The sequence below is a fragment of the Uranotaenia lowii genome, chromosome 3 (assembly GCF_029784155.1).
Source record: "Uranotaenia lowii strain MFRU-FL chromosome 3, ASM2978415v1, whole genome shotgun sequence".
Classification (NCBI taxonomy): domain Eukaryota; kingdom Metazoa; phylum Arthropoda; class Insecta; order Diptera; family Culicidae; genus Uranotaenia; species Uranotaenia lowii.
The window spans coordinates 145,534,682-145,546,253 of NC_073693.1; the positions used below are offsets into that span (position 1 = coordinate 145,534,682).

General features: G+C 39.6%; 2 protein-coding genes across 2 annotated transcripts; both read right to left on the minus strand.

Annotated features, from left to right (window-relative positions):
• Positions 1-190: 190 nt before the first annotated feature.
• LOC129752703 (uncharacterized) lies at positions 191-5,617 on the minus strand. The gene has a single exon (XM_055748475.1). It carries the CDS (start codon positions 5,615-5,617, stop codon positions 191-193), a length of 5,427 nt encoding a protein of 1,808 aa, XP_055604450.1.
• Positions 5,618-9,683: 4,066 nt separating this feature from the next.
• LOC129751517 (uncharacterized) lies at positions 9,684-10,333 on the minus strand. The gene is made up of 3 exons (XM_055747063.1): positions 10,143-10,333; positions 9,895-10,083; positions 9,684-9,834 (listed from the first exon to the last, which is right to left on the minus strand). Exons 1-3 carry the CDS (start codon positions 10,326-10,328, stop codon positions 9,724-9,726), a joined length of 486 nt encoding a protein of 161 aa, XP_055603038.1. The 5' UTR covers positions 10,329-10,333; the 3' UTR covers positions 9,684-9,723.
• Between the last annotated feature and the right edge of the window lie 1,239 nt (positions 10,334-11,572).

The window sequence follows — 11,572 nt, forward strand, 5'->3', positions numbered from 1 at the left end:
CATGCATGCAAACATACGACTGACCACCACCGAAACAAAACAGATTACCTCAATCCAGGTGAAAGTGCTATCCACATGGGATGTCTCAGAGTTGTCTGAGTTTAGGAGGCATCGTAACTCTATGGAAAAGAAATTCGGTGAGCTTTTTGAAATTCAAACAAACACATAACTTAACTGGGAAGGCGGAGATCTATTGATCTCCGCCGGTGGAGGAGTCCAGGTTCTCCTCTTCTGACGATTGTAGGTTGTCACGGATGGGTAACACGCAAATTTTCGAAATGCCTCTCTTGTATGTGCCGTTCTGTGTGCGAACAGTGACAACGCGTATGTTTCCATCTGTACCAGGGTGCAGGTCTACTACTCGTGCCATGGGCCACTGCAGAGGCGGGAAATTTTCCTCCTTCAGTATGACCAAGGTGCCGATTTTGATGTTGTCCTTCTTCTTAGTCCACTTCGTTCGGTTGTTGAGGTTAGACAGGTACTGAGTCGACCACTTCGCCCACAGATTCTGGGAAATCTGCTCCATTCTCTGCCAGACCTTCAGTCTCGACTCCGGTACGTCCTTCAAATCGCGTTCAGGGAGAGCAGTCATTTTCTTTTGCACCAGGAAATGTCCTGGTGTGAGCGGTTCGAAGTCATCAGGATCATTGCTGAGTTCGGTGATAGGTCTGGAGTTCAATGCTGCCTCAATCTTCACCACGATTGTCTGGAACTCCTCGTGTCCAAGCGAGCGCTGTCCAACTGTCCGTTTGAGCAAAGTTTTAAACGATTTCACTGCAGATTCCCAAAGTCCTCCAAAATTTGGCGAGCGTGCAGGGATGAAATGAAACTCGATGCCTTGGTTTGCTGCGTAATCAACCACCGTGTTTTGGAACTGCTTGCTGATGAACAACCCGTGAACTTCGTCCAGAACACGTTTTGCTCCAACAAAATTCTTCGCATTGTCGCACATCACCAACCGAGGAGCACCTCGACGACTACAAAACCGTTGAAAAGTGGCAAGGAAACCTTGCGTGGACAAATCTGAAGCCACTTCCATGTGCACAGCCTTTGTCACAAGGCAAACGTAGATAGCGATGAAAACCTTGACAGGCCGACATTTTCGCTGAGGATACGTTACAAAAAATGGCCCACAGTAATCCACACCAACTCTCTCAAAAACTGGGCACTGAGTCACTCGTTCAACTGGTAGATCTGCCATGATCTGTTCCTGGATCTTGGGTTTCACGCGAAAGCAAGGGACACATTTGAAGATCACAGAGCGAGCAAGGGTTCCGATGTGCGTTGGCCAGAATTGATCTCTAACTGCAGCAATGAGAAGCTGTTGACCTGCGTGAAACAACTTTCGGTGATAGTATGTCATCACTGTTTCGGTAAACGGATGTCGATGATCCAAGATGTACGGGTGCTTTCGGTTATCGGAAATCGATGCATGTCGGAGCCGGCCGCCAATCCGGATTAACCCATCTACCATCTCCGGCGTCAATGTCATCAGTTTTGATGACGGTGAAATCGGACGATTGTTCTTCAAATCACAGTACTCTTTCGGAAAGCTCTCTTTCTGAGCGATTCGTACAAGCGTCTTTAGCGATTCATCGAGTTCTGTGAGAGTCAGGGCACCACTTCTTTTAATATCTCTATGCGCAATCTGAGAGTTGAATCGAAATCGTCGCATCCATGCCACAAGGCGCATTAGCTCTATGTAAGAGGATCTCCATCTAAATACTTCGCTTGGTTCTACAACCTGTGCTACAGCCGTGGTACTCGCCTTTTCTTCCAACGATGACTTCTCTAACGACTCCTCAACGACGTTCACATTCTGGGGCCAGTGTTTCTCTTCAAGCCTCAACCAAGATGGGCCTTGAAACCAGAGCGATTGATACTGCAACTGTGCTGGAATCATGCCTCGGGAAATTATATCTGCCGGGTTTTCAACTCCTGCTACGTGATTCCATGTTCCAGCGACCGTGATGTGTTGGATCTCGGAGACTCGGTTTGCTACAAACTCTTTCCAACGCGAAGGTGGGGATGATAGCCAACACTTAACTATCATGGAATCAGTCCAAAAGTGGGATTTTGCTGACTGCAACTTGATGCTTCTGGAGACTCTTTCATAAAGGTGCGCGAGAAGTAAAGCTGATGACAATTCTAATCGTGGCGTAGATTGCCTCTTCTTTTTCTTCTTCAGGTTTTCGAGAGGGGCTACTCTCGACTTCGCCGTCAACAGTCGAACTAGAATCTCCTCATTAGCATCAACGGTTCTGACATATAAGCATGCTCCGTACGCTTTGTCTGACGCATCACAAAATCCGTGAATTTCTACGACTCTTGTCTCCTGACTCAAACCAACCCAACGGGGCACTGACAAACTGTCTAAACTTGCAAAATTTCGACGATACTCCCTCCACTGCTCTTGAAGCTCAACGCTCAGTTCCTCATCCCAATCACATTGGAGTTTCCACAGATCTTGTACAAAGATTTTAGCTTGGATTACGACGGGGCCAACTAGTCCTAAGGGATCGAAAAGCCGTGCTACGTCTGACAATACTTTTCGCTTGGTAATCGGTGCTTTATCATCCCAAGAAATCGTACTGAAGCGGAAGTCGTCGGAGCTAGGCTGCCACTGCAGTCCAAGGGTTTTCACAGTAGATCTGGTTGAGTCTAACTCACAAACCAATCGTTCATCACAGAGATGGGAGGGTACATTTTGTAGAATCTCCGAGCAGTTAGAAACGTACTTTCTGAGAGACATTCCAGCAGAATCCATGAGGCTCATCATTTGCTGCACAAGTTGCTTTCCTTCCTCAATGGATTTGACACTAATCAGCATGTCGTCGACGTAGAACGCAGAAGCGAGCACCTCAGCTGCGATCGGATATTCCTCAGCTCCATCCTGGGACAATTGTTGCAGACACCTTGTAGCAAGATAAGGGGCGGAGGAAGTACCGTAAGTAACGGTGTTAAGTTCGAAGGTCCGAACAGACTCATCTCTTGAATCTCGCCACAAAATTCTCTGCCACCGATGATCCCCACGTTGCACCTTGATCATTCGATACATCTTGGCTATGTCAGCTACAATCGCGTACTGATGAAGCCTGAAGCGTAGCGTGATATCCAGCAGCTCATCCTGGACGACAGGTCCCACCATTAGAGCGTCATTCAACGAAACACCAGAGGATGACTTGCATGATGCATCGAACACCACCCGCAATTTTGTCGTCGTACTGTCAGGTTTAAACACAGGGAGATGCGGTATGTAGTAGCCTTTTTCTAGATCCGACTTGTCTGACACTTCTTGCATGTGCCCTAGTGCAAGGTATTCGTGGACGAAGGCAGCATACAACTTCTTCAAATCCGCATCGGTTTCGAATCGCCTTTCCAGTGCCGTAAAACGACTAGCAGCTCTCGTGAGTGAGTTGCCGATTTGATCAATCACAGACTCTTTCTTGGGAAGTGTAACGACGAATCGGCCTTCAGTGTCACGTATCGTAGTTTCTCGAAAGATCTTTTCACACAACGATTCTTCTATCGACAGGACGCTTTTAACGCGGCAGGTTTCCAGTTCCCAAAACTTCATCAATTGATCTTGAAGATCTACAATTGAGCAAACATAAGTCTGAGAAATGGATGGTGTTGCGCTTGATACTCGACCCGAGACAATCCATCCGAATACGGTCTTTTGTAGAGTTGGTCCGTTTGCAGTTATCTTCCGTCTGTCGTTTGTGAGCAAGTCCATGTAATATTCAGCGCCAATTATTACGTCTATGCGCCTCGACTCATGGAAATACGGATCTGCCAGGAGCGATGCATCAGGAAGCGGCAAAGTGGATGGATCAAACGAAGTTGTTGGCAAATGAAGAGTGAGCTTTGGTAAAACGAAAAATTGCACAGTTTCCTGGAAGCGGGACATCTTCGGCGAACGGGGAGTTATTTCAGCGCTTACAGCCTTTGTTGAAACACTTTGCGATGATCCAATACCTTGGACCGACAGGAACGTGGGTGATTCAACGAAGCGCAGCTTGCGAGAGAAGTCACGTGTCATGAGGCAATGTTGCGAACAAGAATCAAGAAGAGCTCGAGCAATCAGCGTGTTGCCATGACGATCTTTCACTCTTATTAGAGCCGTTGACAGAATAATGTTATTCGAAGGAGAAGCAGGAAGTGCGACATAATTTTGACTGGTGTTACTATGTGTTGAGGTTTGTTGTGTGTTTGTGTGTTGTGAGGTGGTTGGTGCATTTTGTGTTGAGGTGTGCAAGTTCTCGGTGTTTGTTGGTTGGAGTTGTGGATTTGGCTGTTGGAACGATGCTTGTTGAACGATGGGTTGTGACGTTGACTGTTGATACGGCTTCGGATTCAACGGGTGTGGAACGGAGGATCGCGACGCGTGGATTAACGAATGATGCTTCTGATGACAATGACGACAGGTACTTCGGCTGCAATTCGCTGCGAAATGACCACTCTGGAAACAGTTACGGCAGACTCTGGCTCGATTTACCGCGTCCAAACGCTCAGACAATTTTAGACGCATGAACTTCTGGCAGTGGAAGGGTGAATGCCACGGCTCGTTGCAGAACGGACACCGATTCGACGACTTGTATGCGGTATTACACACTGAACTCCTGGATTGCTTGTTGTCTGTTGAACTTGACCCTTTTGATGGCGCTACAGTTTGGAGAACACTACAATAGTTGCGTAAAAACTTCTTGAGGTCTTCGTACCTGGGAACTTCCTTGCTGTTATGATGTGTTTCCCAATTTCGAAGAGTAACAGGATCAAGACGGGCGCTCAGCATGTAGCTCAGGATTGTACTCCAGCCTTCGGTTTCTTCATCGACCTTCTGCAACATCTGAAGATTCTTCTCGAACTCGGTGATCAGATTATTCAGCCCGTCGTAGCCTTCTTTCTTCAGTGGTTCTAAAGCGAATAAAGCGTCCAGGTAAGCCTTCACAATGAGCTTACGATTCTCGTAACGCTCCTCCAAAATATCCCAAGCGACATCATAGTTGGCATCGGTGAGTTCAATGGATGCGATATCCTTCAACGCATCACCTGTGACGGCAGACCTGAGATACGTGAACTTCTCCGTAGATCCTAGCTGAGGATTGCAATGAATGAGACTCCGAAAGCTATCTCTGAACGTCACCCATTCCTTGATCTTTCCGTTGAAGGTTGGAAGTCGAATCTCTGGAAGCTTGACACGCGAAAATGGGGCGGACCGATCTTGGCTGAATCTCGACTCGTCGTTTGGCTGAGATGCTTTCGACGATTGAAGTTTCATGAGCATTCCCTTCAACTCGAAAAATCGATCCTCAAACTCCAGCAAAATCCTTTCGTTCTCATCCTGTCGTTGCTTTTCTGCTTCCTTTTTAGTGTCCTCTTCCAAATCCTTGTCCAGCTTTTCATCGGCCTCTTCCAAAGCAATCTCTATTTTTCCACGCACTTCGTAAAACTCACTGTACACTGGATCCAAAGCTTGAATCCTTGAAGTTAATTGACACTCATCATGTTCAGAATTATAGTGTTGCAAAAACCGATCGACACTGTCCAGCATAAGCACTATTTGTCGTTCACGTTTTTGCAGAGTTTTAAGCTGCGATTGTAAGTTTCTAGCCATGTTGCACTTTTTCACTTTCACGGTTTTTATTTTCACTAAGTTTTAATTTGTAAAAAAACTGAAGTCCGTTCGGCCCAATTCGTCCAATGCAAAATTAAAACACTATCACCAAACTGCACTGTAGTACTAACAGCTGCAGGGCTGGTAGCGGTTTGACAATGAAATAGTAGGGACTTTAGTGACCAAAATTTGAAAAAAAGTGACCAAATAGTGACTTTGAGGACCGAAAAAAGTGACCAAATAGTGACTATGTAGAACGAAAAAATAATTTTGATGTACAAAAAATGTGACCAGTCAGGCCCGTGCGATGGACCTTTCCGGGGGGGTTTTCAAAATTCAAATTTAGATAAAATTAATAACAATACCAAAAATAAACAATTGAAAAGGAAAGGGTTTTTTTACACCATTTGTCACTCATGTTCAACACAAAAACTAAAAAAATGACTTATAAAAAAAATTTTGGAAACATATTACAATGAATGTTTCAAATTTTCGATAAGTCAAGAAAGTAAGAAATAAATTAGTTTCAAAAGAATTTCTTAGCAAATTTAAAATTAAAAAATATCTGAATTCTAAAATAAATGTCAAATCTTGTACAAAACTTAGCATGAATAGATGTTAGGAAAATGATAATAATTGTTAATTTTTGTTCATCTAAATTTGGAATTCTTTTCCTCATTTTTAACTGGAAGTTTAGTGAGAAATTCCGCTGTAATTTTTTAATATGAACAAAAAATATTTAATCACGATTTTAAATGTAAACTACTGATTACTGAATAAGAAATGAATTTTGAACAGAATTTATTCAATGTTTGATGTTTTAATTTAATTTTATAAAAAGAAGAATATATTTATAATTATTTTAAAAGTGCCAGTTATAGAAGCCAGACATAAAACCTTTAATAAAGTGAAATCCTCCATGTTCAACTCCACTGACAAAGAAATGTTAGAAAATGAGTAATTATGTGAATGAGTAAAACTGATAAACAATTAAAAATAATGAGTTCAAAACTTTTGTTATTAACACTGCGTATTAAAATTTATTTTGAAAGTTGCTACTTAGAACAATTTTTCAAACTTTTTAGATTAATTTAAAAATCATGATCGATCCAAAAATATGATTTCATATAAAAAATATTAATAAAAAGTTTTTAAAGTTTCAATCGCAGGTTTTTAAGCTTTGAATTACAAGCTCTGAGTATTTTGTCTCTTTTGATTAAAATATTGGGTCCTGAAAGAACAGAAGGTTGAAATTATGTTTTTTTTTATTTAAAATTTGGAGTTCAAGGCTTATGGTTGAAGAACACGAAAATTTAGAATTTAAAAACAAGGAAACAATTGTTAAAAATATGTCTTAAAAATTTAAAAAGTTTGATTTAAAAAAAAATCCGGCAAGTTGATAATAAAATTGAAAAAAAAAACTGTAAAATAAAATTCGGTAGATTTATTTAAAAAAATGAAAAAAACAGTATGGAAATAAAAAAGATTAGTTTTTAAAAAAATTTCAGGAAGAGTTTTTTCAATAAACATGTTTCATCATAACCATTTTGGTGCTTATTTTTTCAATAATTGATTTGGTAAATAGTGTCCTCAACTAGAAATTTTGTCAAATTCGGCCATTTAGTTTTGGTAATAAAGAGTTTATTACTAGTAAAATTGATAGATAACTGATTATGGAAAAATGTCATTACAAGTATTTTTGACATCACAGCAGAAAGTGTAAAAAAAACTTGATTCTATTTAAAGCTCATTAATTCATATAAAACTTTTATTTCTAAATAATATGTTTTTGATTTGAGTTTTTGTAAAAAGAAAGTGCAGAAACTTCTCTAAAGATTTTAAATTATTTTCATTTCAATAACAAACCCACCGTACGAGGACAGGTGTGCTCTGATATGTCTAACCTCACTCGAAAAGCGGCGCGTCGAACTGCAGCAAGGTTTTATATTCGACACATTGACCACCCGTATTGACTGTGCTTACATTTATGTACCAACGAGAACACTTCGACAATGTCAGTTTCTTTCAATTTCTCACCACCGTACTGACTATGGCCAAAACCACCCTATTGACAAGTGTTGTGAACTTTTTAATTTAGTGTATAATTTGTTTAATTTTAATATGTGCAAACGTCGTTTTAAAATAGGCTTAAGAAGAATTTCTTAGTTTTTAAGTCATCAGTCTGTACGGTAATTAAACCAAAGACGAAATAAATAATATTAAATATAAAAGCTGATAGAAATATTGCATACATATATACGGGGAACCCAAATTAGTTGAAATTACCGTTTAAATTCATTGCACCTAAAAAAAATGTAATTTTTGTGGCCTTGTGTAAATTTTTACAACCCTTTTTTTAAGTATTTAGAAGAACAAAAAACACGAAATAAAATTGAGTCTGAAATTGTTTTTTAAAGAATATTTCATATCATCATAACATTTGTTATGACATAAAAGATTTTTTTCACAAAAAAAAAAAATGGTTCGTTTCAATCTCAATCTTAGTTACACTTCTTAATAAAAACCCATTCTAGCTAAAGACGAGATAGATTTTGGATATCAAGCTTTGAGTTCCAATACAAAAGGTTGATTGAACTAAAAACTAGAATCTACAATCAAAGTTAGTTTCAATTCACGAACGTCAAATAATGTCGTAGATCGAAATGTCTCAAGCAAAGGGTGATACATGCCGAAATTCCGCCGGAGGCGAAAAAAATTTCTGACTGACTGATCAAGTAATTTACCGTTACTACCATCAATATTAACACGCGCAATTCAAATTACTTTTTCATTGGTTTATTATCGGTGAAAAAAGTGACTTTTGGTGATAAAAGTGACCATTTTTCGGAAAATAGTGACTTTAGTGACCAAATGATGAAAAAAGTGACTTTTTAGTGACTGACCCAAAAAAAGTGACCAAGTCACTAAAAAGTGACTCGCTACCAGCCCTGCAGCTGTACCCGATCTACTCGACGTTCCACACAACCGCGAAACCCGATTGACGAAACCGTCGAACTTGTTGACTGCAGCAGGGGGGCACAACCAGCGGAACAACAACGGAGAAACAACCAGCGCAAACCAAGACCAACTTATATTTAAAAAGGGCACACCTCATGCAACCAAGAAAAAACACCTCACATGCAATCTCAATCTTTATTTCTCAACAACACAAGTACTTCCCAAATTATGTGATGAACTACGATGTCCGATGTCCTGGAGGTTGCCTTCAAGCTTCGTGATGTCCTTCCTAGGTGCCGTGGTTCACTCCCAGCTGGCTCGATGCACTTTTTTCACACTTTCAGGCACTTATCACACTCGCCGAATTGTTCGATGAGCTGGGCAATCAATTTGCGATGGCGATTTTTTCGCGTCCCAAGCCAGCAGCACAAAGGGGACCACTTTTTATTGTCCGCGAAAAGTTTTTTAGCGATGGCGATTTTCGCGTCACCAATCAGCAGCACAATTTGAAAACCACCGCGAAACTACTCCACCGAAATTCTCCGGGAAAACGGGATGTGGTATCCGGTTCGAAGGACCAAAATGTTTATGCACTCCCGGAAGAACTTTTCGGATCCAATCAAGAAACTCGCGGGTTACAAAAAAATCACTACTTGGCGAAAAACAACTTTTATTTCGGGAGCAAAAAACGGTCTATATTTCGCGGCGGTAACTTTTATTCTAGCTCGAATGCTACTGAGCTATGTAAAACGTAAACAAAACATAATTAGATGACATTCGCACTGTTCCATTTCAACTGTTCCTTATGAACGTTATTGCGCATTTCACTACAAATTAGAAACGCGCATGCGCGTGCAAATTAGAAGTGCGCGTTCAACATCAACCCACTACAAGACCACTAGAAAGAAAATGTTTGTCCTTCTCGCGGCGAAATGTTTACTATTTTTCTGCTCGAAATACATGACTTTTGCATAACTATGATCTAGGACTTGTGTTAGTTACGTCACAAAAAGTAGCTAGCAAAAATTAAGGAACATGATGGCCTAAAAGGTCCTTAAAAATGTATCTTCACTGTGCTTTTCAAACCATGAGAAATTCAATTTCGCTTCTCAAGACAATCTCTAAAACTTTTCAAACCATGAATATATTCAAACATATGATGAAGCCTTGTTCTTGATTTTCTGTCCAATTTTGTACACTGTATCGTTTGCTTCCAAAAGCTCCTTCTTCAGCTGTATGTTATCCTCGGAAAGTTTGTCCTGAAAACATAAACCTTTTAAAATTTCAAACAAAAACATCGATTTGAATAAAAAAAATACCACTAGGAAAGACAATTCGCTGATTTTTGTTCTGTAGGAGGAAATTTCTTGAAGGAACTGTTTCTTCTGCGAACAGTTCACATTTCGTTCTTCTTGTTGCTGGGCTTCTAACATTGCAATTTCTTCTCTAGCTCGGCTTAGTTCATCTAAGATTTCATATTTTTCCATCACAGTTTGCAAAATTGAATCCTACAACGTTGAGGTCAATAAAAAAAACTGATCCTTCACTAGAAAGTAGAAAAACTTACCTGTAGATTTTGACTGATTGCCTTTGTATCGGCCAACGAATTACGAAGAGTCCAAATTTCGGCCTTCAATTGAACCATTTCAGAGGCAAACACTATTGGTGAACTATTTTCCTGTTCAGATGGATCCGTCGTACCGAGTGGTTTATATTGCTTGTTTTTGTTGAAAAACTGACAAAAACAAGGCATTTTATAACTATTTTTCAAAGATTTGACTTGATGAGCTACTATGTTCAGTATAAAATGTTTTTAGTTTAATTTTATACCCTTACACCACAGCTTACACCTTCGAAAACAGAAGCTCAAAAGTTTATGGAAATCAGATTCAATAAATCAGATTTAAAACTAAAAAAGAATATCCACAAAAAGTAAACGCAGTGGTAAAAACAGTGATTGCTACGTGTCATCACGCCAACCACCGAATGTGTTTTATTGAATTCAGCATACAAAAACTAAAAGGTTCCCACCAAAAGAGATGACACTTGCCAGCTTGCATGAATGGATGGTTGGAAAGGTGAGATGAGTGACAGGCGTGAGACAAACAGAAAAAAGGACCTCTCGTGACGTGCTGGTGATAGGACTTGTGATGAAACATTAGGATAGCTATGCTTAAATTGTTATGACGTGCAATAGTACTTTTTGCAGCACGTATGAATATCTAAGTTTTTGTTATTTTCGTGGATTTTTAATACACTCACTAACATTGTACACAAAAACCTATTTTTCGATAACAATGGGCAGAATAATTATGGATATATTTAACACATTTTTGTAAAAAAAAAACAGCGCTACTGTAATAAGATACTTCACTGGAATCGCTTCAAAATGTCCTATCTATTGTACATAAATTTATTGCTAAAATCTAATCTTTCTCTAATCTCTTATCTCGTATGGTAACGTGAGATGGAATTCATAGTTGTATGCAATATTTTTAAAGAATTTATTCAGATCAATATTTCAAGTTGCAAAATAAATTAATACACACCCAAGTAACCATGAGCACTAAAACATAGCCCTTAAGCAACACTATATTTCCATATATAACTCTGAATCAATGCTTGTTTTGCACTATATGCGTATATAGTGCAGATTTAATGCTAAAAAGGCGAAATAGCGGGCTGATTAAATGCTATCACAACATAGCCTTTAATAAGCATTACAAATGCTGGATTAGAACATCATGAAAACGTCATTTTTCGCCAGCCGTATGAAAGCATTAACAATGCATACTTAGAACACCTTTTAATTTTTTAATTGATTGATCGTGATTGATGTGAAACGGAAATTCAAAAAATAAAATCATTATCTACAACATCAATCAACCTGCTGAATGAAGGATTATGCCTGCCTAATGAAGGGTTCTATGAAATGAGAAGTGATTATGATTGAATTATGAATTACATTTGATGAGTCTCGAACCGAGGATCCCGCAG

What these genes read in the sequence shown, in the direction of transcription:
- LOC129751517 (XM_055747063.1), bottom strand. Translation starts at nt 10,328, where the DNA reads ATGCCTTGTTTTTGTCAGTTTTTCAACAAAAACAAGCAATATAAACCA. An exon ending in CAATCAGTCAAAATCTACAG is followed by an intron (nt 10,084 to 10,142) that starts GTAAGTTTTTCT and finishes TCAACGTTGTAG; the next exon opens with GATTCAATTTTGCAAACTGT. An exon ending in GCGAATTGTCTTTCCTAGTG is followed by an intron (nt 9,835 to 9,894) that starts GTATTTTTTTTA and finishes TTATGTTTTCAG; the next exon opens with GACAAACTTTCCGAGGATAA.
- LOC129752703 (XM_055748475.1), bottom strand. Translation starts at nt 5,617, where the DNA reads ATGGCTAGAAACTTACAATCGCAGCTTAAAACTCTGCAAAAACGTGAA.